This window comes from Peromyscus californicus, unplaced genomic scaffold (genome assembly GCF_007827085.1).
Source record: "Peromyscus californicus insignis strain IS unplaced genomic scaffold, ASM782708v3 Scaffold_10__1_contigs__length_136768540, whole genome shotgun sequence".
Classification (NCBI taxonomy): domain Eukaryota; kingdom Metazoa; phylum Chordata; class Mammalia; order Rodentia; family Cricetidae; genus Peromyscus; species Peromyscus californicus.
In genome coordinates, this window is record NW_026294391.1 from 37,287,364 (window position 1) to 37,306,357 (window position 18,994).

General features: G+C 35.0%; 1 protein-coding gene across 1 annotated transcript in view; it reads right to left on the reverse strand.

Annotated features, from left to right (window-relative positions):
- Cfap47 (cilia and flagella associated protein 47) overlaps window positions 1-18,994 on the reverse strand; it is a 272,610-nt gene that overhangs the window by 28,087 nt on the left and 225,529 nt on the right. Inside the window, exons 59-61 of the mRNA XM_052731290.1 lie at window positions 6,808-6,967; window positions 5,209-5,303; window positions 260-415 (exon numbers count right to left, since the gene is read on the reverse strand). Of these exons, the coding sequence (XP_052587250.1) occupies window positions 260-415; window positions 5,209-5,303; window positions 6,808-6,967 (411 nt within the window). The remainder of the gene's footprint in view (window positions 1-259; window positions 416-5,208; window positions 5,304-6,807; window positions 6,968-18,994) is intronic.

Consider the following 18,994-nt stretch of genomic DNA (forward strand, 5'->3'; position numbering starts at 1 on the left):
CAAGTGGAACTTACTGAAGTTGAGAGATTTACCATTCATGTCATATAAATCAACGTAGTAACCATAACTACTATTACTACTGAGTGAACTGCTATGTAAAGACAACAAATTTAACAGAGTTCTTGAGTACTTAAATGTTATATGGGAAATGAAAAGTAAATAGATCTTAATTATGAAGCAATCAGCAACCTACATTTTAAAGTAAATGAATTTAATTTACTATAGTTAATTAATATAGCCAAGATTATAAATCTCTTACCATCAACATCTTCATAAATACTGTTCAATGAATTTCTTTTTGGATACACTACAAATTCTATCAAGTCATGTGATGGATGTGGGCCAAAAAAACTACCAATCATTGTCACTTCCACTTTCTCTTCTATCCGTTTGTTGGCCTGACATTTTATGACAACTGTAGGAGAAATTTTTTTTAGTTAATTCAACTGTTAGGTAACATTATTATTATTGAGAAAAAACAAACTTATGAAAATAAAACTTCACTTAACATAATTTAAGTTGGTACTGTGCACGGCACATATACTCATGTAATATATATGTATATATATATATATATATATATATATATATATATATATTTATGTTACTATATATAATTATCAACATTAAATAATACATAAAAATAGTATCTATTAGGGTTTCTATTGCCGTGAAGAGACCATGACCACAGCAACTCTTATGAAGGAAAACATTTAATTTGGGTTAGCTTACATTTCCAGAGGTTTAGTCCATTAACATCATGGCAGGAAGCATGGCAGTGTGCAGGCAGACATGGTGCTGGAAAAGGAGCTGAAAGTTCTACATCTTGATCCACAGGCAACAGGAAGTGAACTTTGTTTACACTAAGAATAGCTTTAGCATAAGAGACCTCAAAGCCTACCACCACAGTGACACACTTCCTCCAACAAGGCCATACCTACTTCAACAAAGCCAAACATAATATTGTCAATTCCTATGAGTTTACAGGGGCCCAATTATATTCAAACATCCCACTCCCTGGACCCTATAAGCTTGTAACCATGTCATAACACAAAATGCATTTAGTCTAACTTCAAGGTCCCCATAGTGTATAAAAGTCTCAAAAATGTTTTAAAGTCCAAAGTTCAAAGTCTCTTCTGAGATTCATGTAGTCTCTTAACTGTAATCCCCTACAAAATAAAAATTAAAGAAAATATACATACTTCCAACATATAATGGCACAGGATATATATTAACATTCCAAAATAGGGGAAATGGAGGATAATGAAGAAATACTGAACCAAAGCAAGACTGAAAACTAGCTGGACAAACTCCAAACTCTGCATCTCCATGTCTGATATCAACTGTTCTTCAGATCTCCAACTCTTTTCAGCTTTGTTGACTACAACATACTTCTTTCTCTTGGGCTAGTTCTACTCCTTGTTAGCAGCTCTCCTCAGCAGGTGTCTCATGGCTATGGCACCTCCATTCTCTTGGGGTCTGCAAGGCAATCCAGGTTTCACCTTCCCAGCTTCATGCAATGGCTTCTTTAGGCCTTGATTCAGGGACACCCCTGAAACACGCCTGGCCTCAGTGGCATTGGCTTTCCTTAGAAATGGAGGAAGATTCCATAGGCCCTTTTTTTCTATCCTTGATTCTAAAGCCAGAACAACATGGTCAAAGCTGCCAAGTTCTGCTGCTTGTTGGGGCTGGAACATGGCCCCCTTGTTCAATCACATCTTCATCAGCTTTCTGTTTTCAATGGTTTCCTTCATTACCTAAGCTTGGCTGTCCTGGAACTGGATCTGTAGACCAGGCTGGCCTCAAACACAGATGTCCACCTGCTTCTGCTTCTGGAGTGCTAGTATTAAAAGTGTGCACCTAGCCTTAGCTTTTCATTAATTTCTTTTCACAATTGTAAACTTAGCTAGGTGGGATCTTGTCCTTAGGTCACCACTACTTTTATTCCATTTCTTTATTTATCTTCTTGAAGACAGGACTTAGCTCCATTCTCAAATTGTACATTTTGTATTTTTCCTTGCTCCATTGGCTCCTTTTCATTATATATCATCATTAGAGTTAACACTAGACTGTTTTGAGATTTCCTCTGCCAATAGATTTAATCCAAACCTCTTTACTTTAGCCTTAGGCAGACTCTCTGGACAAGGGCAAAAACCAGCCACATTCTTCACCAAAATATCACAAAAACCAGCTCTAGGCAGCATACTAAAATCCTTCCCCTCTGAAACCTCTTGAGTCAGTTCCCCACAGTTCAGATCTTCCATGTTCATACTAGCATCTCCCATTAGCAGTGCTTAAAACATTCTGTTGTTTTGCTAACCCAAAGTACCAAAGTGAAAATTTCTCCAAATAAAAACACGGTCTGGACTATCATAGCAATACCCCAGACCCAGGTACCAACTTCTGTCTTAGTTAAGGTTTCTATTGTTGTGAAAAAGCACCATGACCACAGGAACTCTTATAAAGGAAAACATTTAATTGGGGCGACCTACATTTGTAGAGGTTTATTACATTATCATTACAGCAGGAAGCACGGCAGTGTGCAGACAGATATGGTGATGGAGGAGCTGAGAGTTCTACATCTTGATCTACAGGCAACAGGAAGTGAACTGTGTCTACACTGAGCATAGTTTGAGCATAGGAGACCTCAAAGCCCACTTCTTCCAACAAGGACACACCTACTCCAACAAAGGTACATCTCCTAATAATGATAATCCCTATGAGCTTATGGGGGCCAAATACACTCAATCTACCACAGTATCCAAAAGTCAAATATGTAATATCTATACTAGATGATTAGAGACTGTATTAGGATATAGAAATAGGAACTGATATGTTCAATAACATTAATTCAAGTGGCAACTCTGGACACATGAACTACTTTTTAAAAATCTGTATATTTATTGTGGTACTCTCAGATCTACTTTTATAACAAGAGTAAAATATATCCCTTCAGATAATTAAAATATAAGTTCAGTAACCATTAGTTTGTAATAACATTTAAAGTATTCCTATTTGGCTTTTTACATGTACTTTAAAATTCAAACAAAGACTTTTAAATTTCAAATCTGTAAAATCTATCATGGTAGTGGTTATACATAAGACTACAATGACTTAATATTAATCTTAAATGTGATGCATTAATGTTAATTCATAGCATTCATGATCTCTCTATAGTGTGTATAGTATGTATTACACGCTAATATTTATGACTATCAAATGTAGGAGTTGTCAATGATATTATTAGAATAAAATGTTTATATATATAATTACTAATTATACAAAGAAAAACTGTTTTTTCATAGTAGCTCTGTAATACTATGGAGAAATGTATATGAGAGTTCACATATACACAAATATTTTCCACAAATGTACTGTCATACTTCTACTACACACAGATTATACACTGACTATAAGTGAAAAACTGAAATCTGTATTCTAAAATGTTTGAAGAACATTATGGTATTTTTTTTGGTTCAATAGTAATAGGGTCTTATGACATACCAAATTAACTGATATTCTCTGACACAATATTCATTATATTGTATTGGTATTACAAAGTTAATTTTATATTTTATAGTTATATATTTATAAATAATATATATATTATAAATAGTATATAAAATAACTGTACAAAATCAGAGCTAAACTAAACTAGAGGAGTGACATAGTACAAATTTTTCTGGTTATAATTAAGTTCAACCTCAAGGTATTAAGTTTGAAGATAATGGGATCAATTTACCATTGATGTCATGTAACTGGCCTTCACTAACAAGTGTTTCAGAAAGTAATGCTCCATCCATCAAAACGGATTAATTTCTTATTGTGTTATAATGTAACACATGGTAGAAATATTTTCTAATTATCTTCCCCAATGGACAGTAAGTAGATAAGTCACAAAGTGAATTGGTAGCTCATGGAACAACAAAATTCTCCTGGGTTTTCAAATAATCTAAATGTTACATAAAAAAGGAAAGACAGGTTTTGACTGTGGTATAGTTGAACAGAAAACAGTAGGGTTATCTCTGGTATGTTCTCAAGAAAACAATGTAAAGCAGACTGTCTAAAACGCAATAATATACGTGCATAAAATTTTACTCACTTGCTTCTCAAAAGGATTCCTATAAAAATTAACTACCAGCATAATTTTAAACTTGTAGTAAAACATTTAATATCAAATACCTAATTTACTTCAGAACACATTAGTAGTATCTTGTCTTAATCTGACATATACTAGTTCCAAAATTCATAATTAATTTAAAAAAGCCAAGTAATTACCAAAAGATCCTGAGTCACACAAAAACTATGTGGAGTATATTTGATTTTCTTTGTAGGAAATAAAAGAGAAAGTACTCACAGGCTTTTAAAAAGTATTTCTGTTTAGCATGTTTAATCATGGAAAAACAAAACTGTATATAGTAGGCAGAACCAAGCAGCAGCATTATCAGAATGCCAACAGTTTAATATCTAGTTTTACTATAGGACATTTGTCAGTTAATAGTGTATTATACATTTTAAACAATGTAGCACTATGGAAAAGACATAATTAATATAAAAGACATTTTATCATGTCTCTAAAACATTTTGAAACTAATTTAGTATATTTCAAATGACTTATGTAAGTGATGATAACCTTAAGAACAAAACTACAGGTTACATTCACCTGTGAATGCCAAAGGTAATTCTATACATGTGGACTTTTTTCTCTAGTTAAAAGAAGGACGTACTTAATCTTCATTTTTCTTTGTAACCAGTGCTAGCATATTTAGGGAAGTGCTCTGGTAAAAGCAAAATTTACCACTTCTTTTTTCAAAGTGAGATGATGTAATCTAAGTTCAGTAAAGTCTAATCATTTTTCACTTCTTTATTATTTGTTTCCTTTTGTTGCTGGAGATGAAACCCAGACCCTTTCATGTGCTAAGGAAGCAAAGCAATCTACTACTGAACTATATTTTCAACCCAGAAGTCTAATTATTTCTTTTGCAATTATTGCTATGGAGAATGAAAGAGAGGACTTTCAAGCCTTTGATAAGCTCCACCAGAATTTCTTATGACACATAATTTACCAGACCTACTGGTGAGAAGTAATGTTGCAGGATTCTCACCAATAGGGGCTGCATCTGAATAAAGAAGAGATGGGGTCACAAAATGGTTAGGGTCTCTTGGAGGGCTGTGCTTTTTTTTCTCTCCTGAGTAAAATATACTTACTTGGAGGATTTTTAGGGGGTAGTGCCTGTGGAAGTCCAATGATAGGGTACATCCAGTGTATTGCTTGAATTTCCCCACAGTTTACTCCCATGTATCTATTTAGAAATTAAAACATGGAGATTTAACACAAAATAGAAATATTGCCAATATGAACTTAGGTAGTAATAATTATATATATACACATTTAAATTTCATACTGGTATTGAAGTATGCTTTTTATGCTTTATATAATTATTACATACATATACATATCTATGTAACTGCAATTAATGAAAAAGTGGCCATAAATATGAAAGAGAGCAAGATGGGGTACATAGGAGGGTTTGGAGTGAGAAAAGAAAAATGATAAAAGTATATTATAATCTCAAAAAAACCCTAATACAAAAAAAAGGCTGTATTCTTTATTAATCTGAAGTTACTTTAGTAAACCTTTTGCAATTATATTTAGGAAGACAACTGTACAGAACAGAAAAAATTTTCTTAAGCTGTTGATGCTATAAACATGTACAAGGAAGTTTTAGAAAATTATTACAAAGTAAATCATCATGAGATGTAAGTTAAAATACAGGAGCTTTAGTTATCTACCTTTCAAGAGTACATTTGTATTTATTGGTGTAAGTAAATTGTGACTGAGAGGTAAATTATGTAGCAAAAAAATCAGAAAATCAAAAATGCTATTAATTGCAGGACTTCAAAAAGGGATGAAAACTTCAATTGTAAGGTGATATCAGTTAAAATTAGAGCATATATCTCATCTACTATTAGAGAAAAGGTTTAGAAAAATTGGCTGATTATTTCTGAAGATGGAATTTTCTTGCAAAATAAAATATTAAATACTGAGTAGTTGTACATATGACTTACCTGTCTCCTAGGGCACCACACTCAAAAGGGCTCTGTGCTTCTAACTACAACTATCCTACAATTCTCAATAACTTTTTAAACAAAATTCTTTTCTCTGTAATTTTTCACTGGGACACTACGTGTGTGTGTGTGTGTGTGTGTGTGTGTGTGTGTGTGTGTGTGTGTGTGTTTGTAATTAACTACGAAATGGTGAAATGTCTGACAGAATGGATAAATAATTGAGTCACAGTAAAAATATGTGGAGAAGAAATATGTGAATATATTATAAACTAAGATTTCTATTTTAATTAGGGTTTCTAGATTAGCCAACTATAAGAGCAGCGGAAACATTTAAATTTTGTACTATTACTGAAGTATGCTTAACTTTAAGCTAAGCAAAGAACCTCAGTTACTTTCATTCTAGCAATGATATAGAAATGATACACCCTGGTTAGAGCAGTGTTTCATCACTTGGTGAGTACCAGTTCATTTCACTCAGACAAGCTGCTGACGCAGGTTTTCTTCAAGTTATTATTTCTCGTTTTAGCAGCCAGGCACTATTTTCCCTTTGTATATATCTTGTCCACTACTATGAACTGCAACAAACATATTTTATATTTCTGGATATATGAGTTACAATATTTCAGATCATATAAAATACTGAGCTTTATGTTGAATATGTAGCAAACATTAAGGAAACCTATAACAACAAGTTCAATTAAAACACAAACTATTTTCTTTCTACATCATAATTGTTACCTCTTCGTTTCTGTACTTAGTTCATCAAAATTGTCAATAGTCCAATTTTCTTTGTTTGCTCTCTTCATCTTAACAATCACCATTGTTTTGTATAATGTCATAGTGGCAGGTATAAATAACACCGGGATATCTAAATGTCCATTAGGAGGCATCACAATTCCTGTAAAACACACAAAAACAATTTCAAAAGTTATAACATGCTTGCTCAGCTCTGTTCATTACTGCTCTATTCACAATAGCCAGAAAAGGAAACAACTGAAATGTCCTTCAACTGCTGAATGGATAATAAGAATATACATATACATGATGGATGGAATTCTTAAAATTTCCAGTTAAGCTGATGGAACTGGAAAAATATACTGAATGAGGTAACCCAGGACCAGAAGGACAAATGCCATCTGTTCTTTCTTATTTTACACCATAATTTTAATAGCAGAAAGTAATATTCTAATTGTTTTACTGGCCATTAGAATTTCAAAGTTCTTTCTAAACAAAAAACACATTCTGTTAAATTATAAATGCTTTACTACTTTTCTGCTAAATTTCCTGAACCTTATTCAAAGACACATTTTATCCTGAGGTAAGAAAATTCTCCTGAAGAAGCTTTGAACTTGAGAATTGTTAAAATTGATGGCTAAGATTATCTAGAGTGATAAAAGAAGCAGAAAACTCATGAATTTTGCTAAATCTTACCTCCCACAGACTAGGAAGTGTGGCAGTTCATAGTAGAAAGGGGTACAGCATTGTTTGTTGTGTGTTTAAAAACAAAATATGTTCAGATCTTTGCTTGGTGCCTTCATGTTGCCAGCAATAAAATCTTTTCATTCACAAGGAAATTCAAACATTATTTAATAAAAATACTCAATTTATGAGAGTCAGAAGCCATAAAACTTCTAAAATATTATATTTTCAGATTAACTAGAAAAGTTTGAACTTTACTAAGGACCACCTAAAAATCATGCTACATATGGATGTTGTGGAACCCCAACTCAAGGGAAAGCGCCTGTTCAAGTAGAACTTACAGAAAAAGAAACACAGTATCATAGGACAAAACTTTGAAAACTAATCATTCAACCTGTTGAACAAAATGAAGAGATTGGTGGAAAGGTGACACAGCCATCAGGCCATGGTAACAATGCACTTAGATGGTAAAACATCTACGAACTTATTTAATGCACTCTAAACAATTTTCATAAAACTGTTAAGAATCAAAGCCCTTTGTATCCAGATAATTATACTAAAACAGTTAAAAACATTAAGAATAAAAAGAGAAAACGAGTCCACTTAAAAATAGTCCAACTCAAAATCTTTGATCATTTTAATTATTTGTTGCTTCCATACAGGAAATGTTCTAAGGCCAAATACTATGATTAATAGTTAATATTTAATATTGCTTTTGTCATATATCTGAGCTAAGTACTAATTGTATAATCTCTTATTGTCAGAAATCAACAAAAATTAAGTGCTATTATCGATCATTTTAGAAATGTGATAACTGAAACAATTTGGCTAAAAGTTTTTTTTATTCAAAACTCCTTTGAAAACTTGTACAGTTTACTAAGGGGTATCTTATCTTCTTTTCTCCTATATGAACTCTCTATTTGTAATAGCCCATTACAGTATGAACAGATTTAATTAGAGTGAAAATGTTCTCCAAAAATATCAAATTTGTATAATATGAATATCATTAAATTTTGTATACAGAGTTCTTGGTGAGAACATTTAAGGTGTTTGATCACTGTAATTATTTTCTTTTATCATTATTTTTAATTGGGCTCTCAAACATTCTTAGAATGGTAAGAAATTTTTCTATTACTATTTTATGTCTATGAAGCCCTTTCTAATGTAAGAAAAGAATAATCTAAATGAGTGTATACCCAGAAGGTCATAAGTGCAAATCCCATGAAGTTTATATACATTTATAGAAATATCAGTCTTCCTTTTAATTATTTGTTTCTTCATAGTTGAATATTTTATCTATTTCTAATTTATTCTAATATAAATAATGAAGAATATATTTGATGTAGAATATTATCTTTAGGTGTGCTACTTTTGTTTATGTTACATTTGTTTAACTCTGTGAAGCTATGTTACTATGCCTGTCTGAACCACCTCATGGTCTAATAATGAGCTGAATGGCCAATAGCGAGGCAGGAGAAAGGATAGGCAGGCCTGGCTGGCAGAGAGAATAAATAGGAGGAGAAATCTGGGAGGAGAGGAAAACAGTAGGGGCCAGCCACCCAGTCACACAACCAGCCATGGAGTAAGAAGGAAAGAAAAAGTATACAGGAATAGAGAGGCAAAAGGTAGATGAGATAATTTAAATTAAGGAAAGTTGGCTAGAAACAAGTCAAGCTAAGACTGGGTATTTATAAGTAGTAATAAGACTCCACACATGATTTATTTGGGAGCTGGGTGTCGGGCCCATAAAAAAGCAAAAATAATAAACAACACATGTTCAAGGATACTGATATTTATATAGAGATATTTATTTAAAAACTATTTATTTCAAATGACTCAGAAATGACTGGTAAAACTGAATACTCTTTAATATTTATAGAACATTTGGGCACTATGAAGACTAGCCAGTAGGAATGAAGCTTCCAGGAAGATACCAGCTGCTTTCTCCATGTCTTATGACTTAAGTATATGATGTCGTCAGCAACAGGATCTAACCATCAAGTTCTGAAGAGTAACAAGGATCAATGGAAATAACCAGTAATGTATGTGGGGTGTTTTATGGGACTCTGCTGGCTAACAACTCAAAAAGATGGATTCATTACTGGCACTGGGATTTTTTTCTAAATTTATTTATTGTACTTGGTGCTTTGTCACCAAACACCATGACAGGCTTGTTGCATGATCTCACACACACACACACACACACACACACACACACACACACACACACACACACACACGATAGCCCACACTCACAGCATGTGACAACACATACTGTGCTTGTGAGGATAGTAAAGATATAGCTTTTGCTATTTCCATAGGAAGATAACTTAACCAAAATAAAAGGAACAGGTCAGTGCTGGGAAACATGGGTTCAGAGATCAAAACACTAGGAGAAGAATGAGATCAGAGATCAGTCATGTTTCACACTGTTCACGGCTATCCCTCAATAAAAGCTGCACTGAAAGCTAAAGGAAGATGGTCATGGCCCACCACAGCACCTAGACCCTCCAGGGACAGCTTGAATGATTAGTTCACCATCTCTGGAGACAACCAGCTGTAACAATGGCAGCTGCCTTTACACAAGGTTCACCTGGAATAAAAGCCATGGGTCAGCAGGACAATGGGTATTGATGTTAGTAAAACCTGGCATCTGAACATCTGAAAGGTGACTGGCTTTGTGATTAAGTAACAAACCCAGCAACCAACAACTTGAGAAAGTTTCCTGCTAACCACAGCAAGCACTGATTTCTTTTCCTAACAGGTCCCTATTGGGTGCTGGCTGTAATAACTGGACATCAGAAGAGTAGGAAGGGTTACAAACATTGTACAGAATTATCTACAGTAATTTAAAAATGCAGTCAAAAGGAAGACAAGGAAAGACCACATCATTGGGCACAAACAGAAATCTACACTCTAGCCTTGGTGAGACGGGTCCCCAGTGTCTCTCCTAAGTACATTCTGTAGGTCAGAATGGTCATATTTTGGTCCTGAAGAGGTATCCACTGCTCTGGATGAACTTCCATGCATAGACTCCAGCACTCCCTTGGCATTACATGACAATACCATCTACATTGCCTACCAGTATAGGAGTTTGGGGAGTGAGTGTATGTGTGTGTGTGTCTGTCTGTCTGTAATATTTATATTTAATAGTATTTAGTCAGGAATAGTCAGGCTGATCCTGAGACTCACCTGTGGTGATGTATTGTGTACCTTAATAAAATTTGCTTGAAGATCAGAGAACAGAACAAGCCACTACATTAAGCATAGATGCCAGGCAGTGGTGGCACACACCTTAAATCCCAGTACTTGGAAGTCACATGCCTTTAATCCCAGCACTAAGAAAGAAGTAACATGGCTGGACAGAGAAAGGTATATAAGGCACAAAGAAACAGGAACTAAAAGCTTTTCAGCTGGAGATTTTCAGCTGAGCACTAAGGGGTGTTCAGTCAGAGGATTCATGGAGTTGGCTAGGTGAGACGTGGCAGTGGCTTGTTCCTTTGACTCTCTGATCTTTCAGCATTTACCCCAATATCTGGCTCCAGGTTTTTTTTAATTAGAAGATCATTTTAGAAATTCGTGTTACGCTCACCAGTTATACTTAGGTCAGGGCAAATGAAATCCAGCAGACCTTAGATCAACACAGCAAATCCCTGCAGGGAGTTCACTGGCCTTGCCAATCACTATTATCACCTTGAAACTGTTCTACTTATTTCAAGTTCAACATGATTTAATTAGTTTTACAAATTTCAAAAGACACCAGGTTCAACTTATGTGCTCTCCCTCTAACAGCACCACAAGTCCCAGTTCAGGACCTGGCTCACTAGGATATAGGGAAAGGACCACAGTGCTACATGCATGAGGAATGTGCTTCCAGACTGCAGCTCTCTACTCATCACCTACAACTCTGACTCTGGTTGCTTGTCATTATGTTAAAAGAGCACCAAGATTAGTGTACTGGGACCAGCACCCCAGATTGCCCAGTGGCCTCTTCTCCTTTTGTCCCAACAATGGGCCCAGCAATGAATTTCTTATTCCTCTACTCATTTTGTTTGAGTTGGGGTCTTATTGTGTAAAGCCCAGACTGGCCTACAACTCAAGCCTTCCTAGTTACAGGCATGCCCAACTACATCAAGCCATAGGTCTGATGCTTACAAATTATTTCTATCTTAGTATGTTAATGAATATCCCTAAGATCCTTTAAAGAACAAAACAAACTAACAAACCCATAGCAGAATCTTGAAGCCAGCTTCTGACTCAAGTAGTTCTCCTGTAGGGTCACCTGGGAACCCCAGCATCAGTGTCTACCCTCAATCACTGCCAGGTTTGTCCTCACAATGCTGACTCTTCTTGCAATGTCCTGTCAACCTGATCTGGTCCCTGAGAGCCCTGGTGAGCTAGGGCCAGGAGATGGATGGCACTGGGATTTTCATTTGATAACTGGGAAAGAGATTGTATCCTGCTCCCCAATAGTAGCAACTTTATTTAAACTGTGTGTGTGTGTGTGTGTGTGTGTGTGTGTGTGTGTGTGTGTGTGTAAATACTTTAGAAAGCATAGGGTTTCCATATGACAGTTTAAAAGATACTTCCTCCTCTATACTGTCTTCCCATCATGCACCCCATTTAACTCTCCTGTTTCATTATCCCAGTTTCTGCCTTCTCATCACCTAAGTTCTATTCACAGTCCCGTGAAATCTATTCCCTATAGGCAGCCCCTTTCCAGCTTCCCAATTTTTATGAGTACTTTGATTTAAACACAGAAATCTGAAGTTTCAAGTCTATTATCCACATATAAGACAAAACATGCAACAGCTGTCTTTCCTTGCTCTATCCAGCTCTGAGCCCTGTGAATGGCTATGCCTGGTGAAAGAACAGAAATTCTATAAGATAGGCTTTTGTGAAATGTATTTATCATTTTCCTTCTGTGAGATAACAAAAAAGCCCAAAACACAAATACAGTCCCTTTGTAAGATTGCATTTTGATTATCCACAGAACTGATAGAACTTCTTCTTTTGTCTCCTTATTTCCTACATACTTGTGGAGACAGGACAACTTATATCCATTTGTTCTTACTTTTAGATCTAAAAATATATGGGCTGTCAGCAAAAAAAAAAATCAATCCAATTATATCTGACAGATTCATGTTGATTTTTGTTTTAAATTCTTCTTATACACCACAATCTATATCTCCCACAGTTTTTACTTTAAATGTTTCAAGTGCTAGAATATTTTAATTTTCTTCTAAGACTGAATATAATTTCTTCCATGCATCAGAAGTCTGAAGTCACTTTTTTCCAATCAAAAGCAAGCACTGTAAGAAACCTAATGTTTATAAAGTATAAAACAGGAATTCTGTTGTCAAGAAGGAACCAGACATTATGACACACAGCTTAGAAGAATGGTTCTCAACCTATGGGCTCTGACCTATTTGGGGATTACATATCAGATATCCTGCATATCAGATATTTACATTACAATTCATAACAGTAGCAAAATTACAGTTATGAAGTGGCAAGGAAAATAATTTTATGGTTGGGGTCACCACAATATGAGGAACTGTATTAAAGGGTTGCAGCATTAGGAAGGTTGAGAACCACTGGGTTAGAGATATTTTAACTTATAAGACCCTTAAAAGTAAAATGAAAAGGATACTACAAAATTACATTAAATTTCCCCTCAAATAATTCAACTATCCTTCAGCTGCCACTGTTATTATCTCTATAAATGTCTTCTATTGTTTTTATCTCATGAAACCTTCACCCAGATACCAACTGTATAAATGCCAGTGTATTATACTGCAGTGATCTTCAGTATTTTTGCTCTAATTTCTTCCTAACTATCTTAATGTAGATAAATCCTCAAGTTTACACACTTTAAAATTTAATGTGCACATGTATGTATATATATATGTATATATATGTTATATATACATGTATCTTTGTATATGCACACTGTAGAGTACAGGATGAAAGGTAGGGCCTTGGTCTAAGCAAGTATTCTATCCCTGAATTGTAACTGCATTTTCTTGAATTTTTGATGTTGCTACATTTCAGTGTTGCTAAGCAGAAGCCAGAAGTGCCAAATGACATGTTTTGAAAATTGGAAAAATTAATAGGTCTAGAGTATAACCTCTTGTCTGTAGTTATATTAACTGATGACAACCAATTGATAGCCAACCATAAACAAAAGTAGCCTATACCCTTAATCTGATCACATGGCAGGCAGAGTCTCTGTGTGTTCAAGGACACAGCCAAGCATGGTGACACACGCTTTTAATCTCAGTACCAACCATAGAGACCTGGAAGTCTGTACAGACAGGCAGTGATGAGGAAGTGTGGTGGCTGGGCTAAGAACCAATGAGAAGGCAGAACAGCAAGGCAATACTGGTTAGACAGGAAGAGGCTCTCTCTGTGGAAGCTATGGCGGCATGGTGAGCTAAGGTTAGCTGGTGGCTCTTACTATTTCTCTGATCTCTACAGCTTTCACCCTTGTATTTGGCTCTGTGTTTCTTATTCAGTAAGACTGTTTAGAAATTCGTCTACAAATGGTCAGCCCTGTAAACATACACATGAGTAACCTAACACAAACTAAACTAGCACCTAATTTTAAAATATATTTTAGCATGTTTATATTATGAGATATGCTTGTTTCACTTTTTAAAGCCATATTAGTAATGTGGCCTTTACTTGTTGATGAAATTGATATTCACTGATAAGAAATTATTGACCCAATATTTTAGTATGGTGGTTATTTCTTTCTTTATTTTAGAGATTAATAACTGAGTTGTTGACTTGAAATCTATTAAATTTGAAAATGTATAAGTTTGAGTAGTTTCTATTAATTATACCAGGAATCACAAAATTAGAATATCAATGATAATAACAACAGTAACCACAAGTAGAAATAAGAAACCAAAGTAACCTAAAATTTGGATGTGTTATGTTTGATGACACAGCTTTGTTGCAGAGCACACGCTTAGTATTATGTGAGGTCTGGGTTCAGTCCTCAGCAACTGAAACAACGAACCAGCCAAACAAGCGACTATCTTTGTACTTGGACAGACTCCTTTGAGATGCAGCACTTTTGTTTGTGGGTCTATCTTCTAGACTAATACAAAACAGAACATTGCCTTCATCATGACTAAACATATCTGTAGCCTAAATGATACTGACAATATACTTCCTATTGTGTTAGTTTGGATTGGTTTTCATTGTTTGTGGCAGAATCTAATGTAGCTCAAAAGTGCCAAGGATTTATAATGTTCTGAAAGAAATTAATTGTGAGGAATATTTATAGAAATTATTTTATCTATATCTTTTAAACACATATAGACTAGAATTTTTGGCAAAGAGAGAATTAGACTGAGTTGGTGAATACTATAAATGTTTTCACGGAATAAAACAGACAATTAATATTTAAGGAACATAAATTATTCATATCAGCTGTCATTCGACCTCCATTTAATATCTAGGGCTGAGCTGAATTCTAAGGAATGCACAGCAACCTGAAATTAGAGCTGCAAGTTTAGACCTTCTCTGCCAAATCAGCTCCTGTGAGAGGAACACTGACATAGGTTGAAAAGCGTGTCTGCTTCTAGATGAAAATTCACATCAAATTAGAAGAGAGAGAGGAAAGAAGAGAAATCCTGGGAAACCTTGACATAAAGAAACATTCGGTTGTTTTTTTTTTTAAGTCAGTAATTCCCCAAACACTTCAAAAACATACTGTTTAGCTAGGACTTTTTAATTTTCTTTACATATTGTCATAATATCGTTCAAGAGGTGAAGGGGCAGGGCAACAAAAACTAATGATATATAAAAAGGATATAAGAAACCTTGCTATTTGATATGCTCATTAAAAACAATATTAAGAAAAAGTATTGTGAATGGAGGTCCCCTTTAGGAGGACAAATCACAGAAGCTGTAGATTAGTAAATGAAAGTCAAAGGGCCAATGATGGGCTACCTCCATCCAAGTTGTTTGTCAGGGAGGCACCTGGGGTTCCTTAAAACAATAAAGGCAATTGTCACTGATACTGGATGTCTACCAGCCCTAGATGTTAAAATTCTATTTTTGAAGACATTCAACATACTTTGTTTCAGGATATAGAGAATTTAAGCTGAAACTAGGCTTCATGCTTTCTGCTTCTGGGTAGTCCTCATAGTACTGGAAGGTGTTTTATATGCTACTGGAGGGAACTGAGATCAGTACTCTTACTCAGTTATGGACTCTGTATGCAACAGTCCTTACTGGCTAGGGAAGATGAACTCAGTGGTGTACCAGTGGAAAGTCTTTTGGGTGCAAGAGATGCATTTTTACTGAATTTGATGCCTGCTCCACAGAGAACAGTCATATCTGGAATGTGGTCAAAGATCAATTGGTGGTGAGGTCATAGGATCTAATGGGGGAAGACAAGCTGTTGCTTTGAAAAATGGACATGATGACTCTTCCAAATTGCCTATTAAGTAACTATGTGCCCACAGAATGGTGCTGCTGTGAGCTTTGGTCAGAAAAAGCTTCTTTTAGCAGTGGTCAGAAGTGATTGGAGACACTCAAAATTGGTCAAAATACTGAGAATAAATGACTATTGAATACTTGCTTAGCCATAAATGGGACATATCACCTCTTCAAATGCTCCAAAAACATTATAAAAGAAGGAAAAAGAATGTGAGAGCTGGAGGAAGAAGGGGAGACTTAAGGCACCTGACTCCTGGGCTGGTGTACTTGTGAACTCTGAGTAATTGTGATAACTGTACAAGATTTGTAGAAGATTGGCAGAACAACACCATTATAGAAGGGCGAATTATCCATGGATACTCACACCTTCTGATGATTTATATGCAACGAATGGTTTATGGAGAAGAGAGACATTTTATTTAGTGGTATAACAACTGGTAAGGTCCCCATTACCCATGGTAAGCCCTGAAAAACATATACATAAAAAGTAACAACACTATATGGACTGAGCAGGTTGCATTTATGTATTTACATATATAAAAACAATAATTAAAGAAAAAGAGCTCATGAATTTGAAATAGAGCAAGGGCATATGGGAGGAGCTACAGGAAGGAAAGGAGAAATTACATAATTATACTATAATTCCCCAAATTAAAACAAAAACTTCTTTTTTTATGTCTATGCTCAGTAAACACCCCTAATAAAACTCATAATGTCACTCTAAGGGGACTGGAGTAAACATGAAAGTAGAAGGAAGCCTAGTTACTTATGAAGAATAAAGGTATTAGTGGTAGGGGAAGAGGAATAAGAGACAGTATTATTTACATGTATGAAAATATTGTAATGAAGTCTATTATTGTTTATAATTCATATATGCTAAAAAACATTTCAAAAAACAAAAAAATACATTTTATTACCTACCCTAAGAATAAAAAAAAGACAAGTTTATGGTAAATGATGGCATTCCCAGAGGAAATGTTTTAAGTAAGACCTACTGTGTCCTTATTTTCTCTTTTGAGACAGGGTTTCTCTACGTAGCTTTGGCTGTCCTGGAACTCACTATATAGACCAGGCTGGCCTCAGAGTCACAGAGATTCAGCTGCCTCTGCCACCCAAGTGCTGGGATTGGAGCCAGGTGCTACCATGTTGGCTCCTATAGTGTCTTAATTACTGAAAAATGCAAATTATAGAATGAGAAACAGAGCTCACATGTGTGCTGTCATCCTCTTGCTTATGGTCCTTAAATAATCAGGAAACTCTGAGATTAATATCAAAGTATATTAAATATCAGAACAAACAAGAAGGTTTTAGATGATGAACTGCTTTGGAGATTTTACAACAGAGTAGGATGGAATTCATTCTGAAGTGTCAAAGCCACTGCCCAGGGAATGTATTCAGTGTTTATCTTAAAATTCAAGTCACAGCAGAAAAGTAGAAAAATCAATAAGGAATCCAGCAGAAAAGCAAGTTAAATTTAAAAACCATTTGAAGACAATAAAAACAATTCAAGTCATAATAATGTACTTCATTTTCTTTGTTTTACAACTTAGAAAATATAAAATTAGGACCAAAAATTCAATTTCTGTATTTTACAGAAATTACACTATATATAATAGCTAACTATATTATTTAAAATAAATATGCTGCTACTGGACGCTTTATATTTTGTCCTGTAAACATGAACATTATTCACATTTATAATCACTAAGCTAAATGGCTTTAAAGAAACCAATGGTCCTCAACAGGAAGATAAATATTATCAAGATTTAGTTCTTCTAAAATCTGTCTATAGATGTAGTGTAATTAAAGTCAAAATATTGTTGGAATTTTTGAACTTGCTGAAAATTTGTTCTATTGTTTTCTCATAGAATAAGTAGATAGTAAGTGGGAATAATTTAAAATATGGAGAATAAAGAAGGTAGCAAAAAATGTTAGGGATTAATTTCTTTGAGAATTTTTGTGTCTAAGTTCATAACTGTCTCTTATATTGATTCTTTGTGTGGTTTTTATTATCACAATAATATTGGTTTCATAAAGGGATTTTTTGTAAAGGATTCTTTCCTTTATATTTTGTGGAATAGTTTGTGGAGCATTGGTGTTTGTTCTTATTTCCGCTCCCAGACAGCATAGGTTATCAAATAAAAAACCCAGAGCCAGTAATGAATCTTCTTCAGTTGTTAGCCAGGAGGGTTCCATATCAACCCTCTAAACATAGGCTACTGCCATTGATCGTGGTTAATCTTCAGAACTTGATGGTAATACCCTATTTCTGAAGACGCCATATACTTCAGTCATAGGAGATGGAGAAATAAAGTTGGTAAGAACCTAGATGTGTCGGGTGGTGGTGACACATGCCTTAATCCCAGCACTCAGGAGGCAGAGCCAGGTGGATTTTTGTGAGTTCAAGGCCAGCCTGGTCTACAGAGTAAGATCTAGGACAGGCTCCAAAGCTACACACACACACACACACACAAGAAAAAAAAAAAAAGAACCTAGATGCTTTATCCCTACTAACTAGCTTTCATGGTGTTGAAAGATGCTAGGCAAGCTAACAGGAGAGAAATAATCATCAATTATACCCAGCTATGAACCCTGCAGGCAGCAACAATGACTAGCCTAGCAAGACATACCCACTAGTGCAATCAGTGCATGAACCTCATGAGAGTAACAAACCACTTTTTGATTTGATATAAATCTTACTCCATAAAATGAAACTCATTACTGACATTATCAGGCTAAGGGCCTATGAGTAGTAGACAACTCACAGGTTCTATGGTACAACCTACTACTGTTATTCTGATAAATGTGCACAGTACTAAACTTATTCTTAATGACTTATCTTTATACCCATAGATGAATGCATCTTTTAACCCTCATCTAAGAAGCCTCTATGTGCAGTAGATAGTGATGAGCACAGTGACAATTGGCTGAAGTGCACAGAATAAGAGACTGCAGAATGCCCATCCCTAAAGGCATTCCTCTTGCAACGCTCAGAAATCATTGTGAAAGAGGATCAGAAAAAGGGTAAGAGGCAGAAGTAGTGAACTAC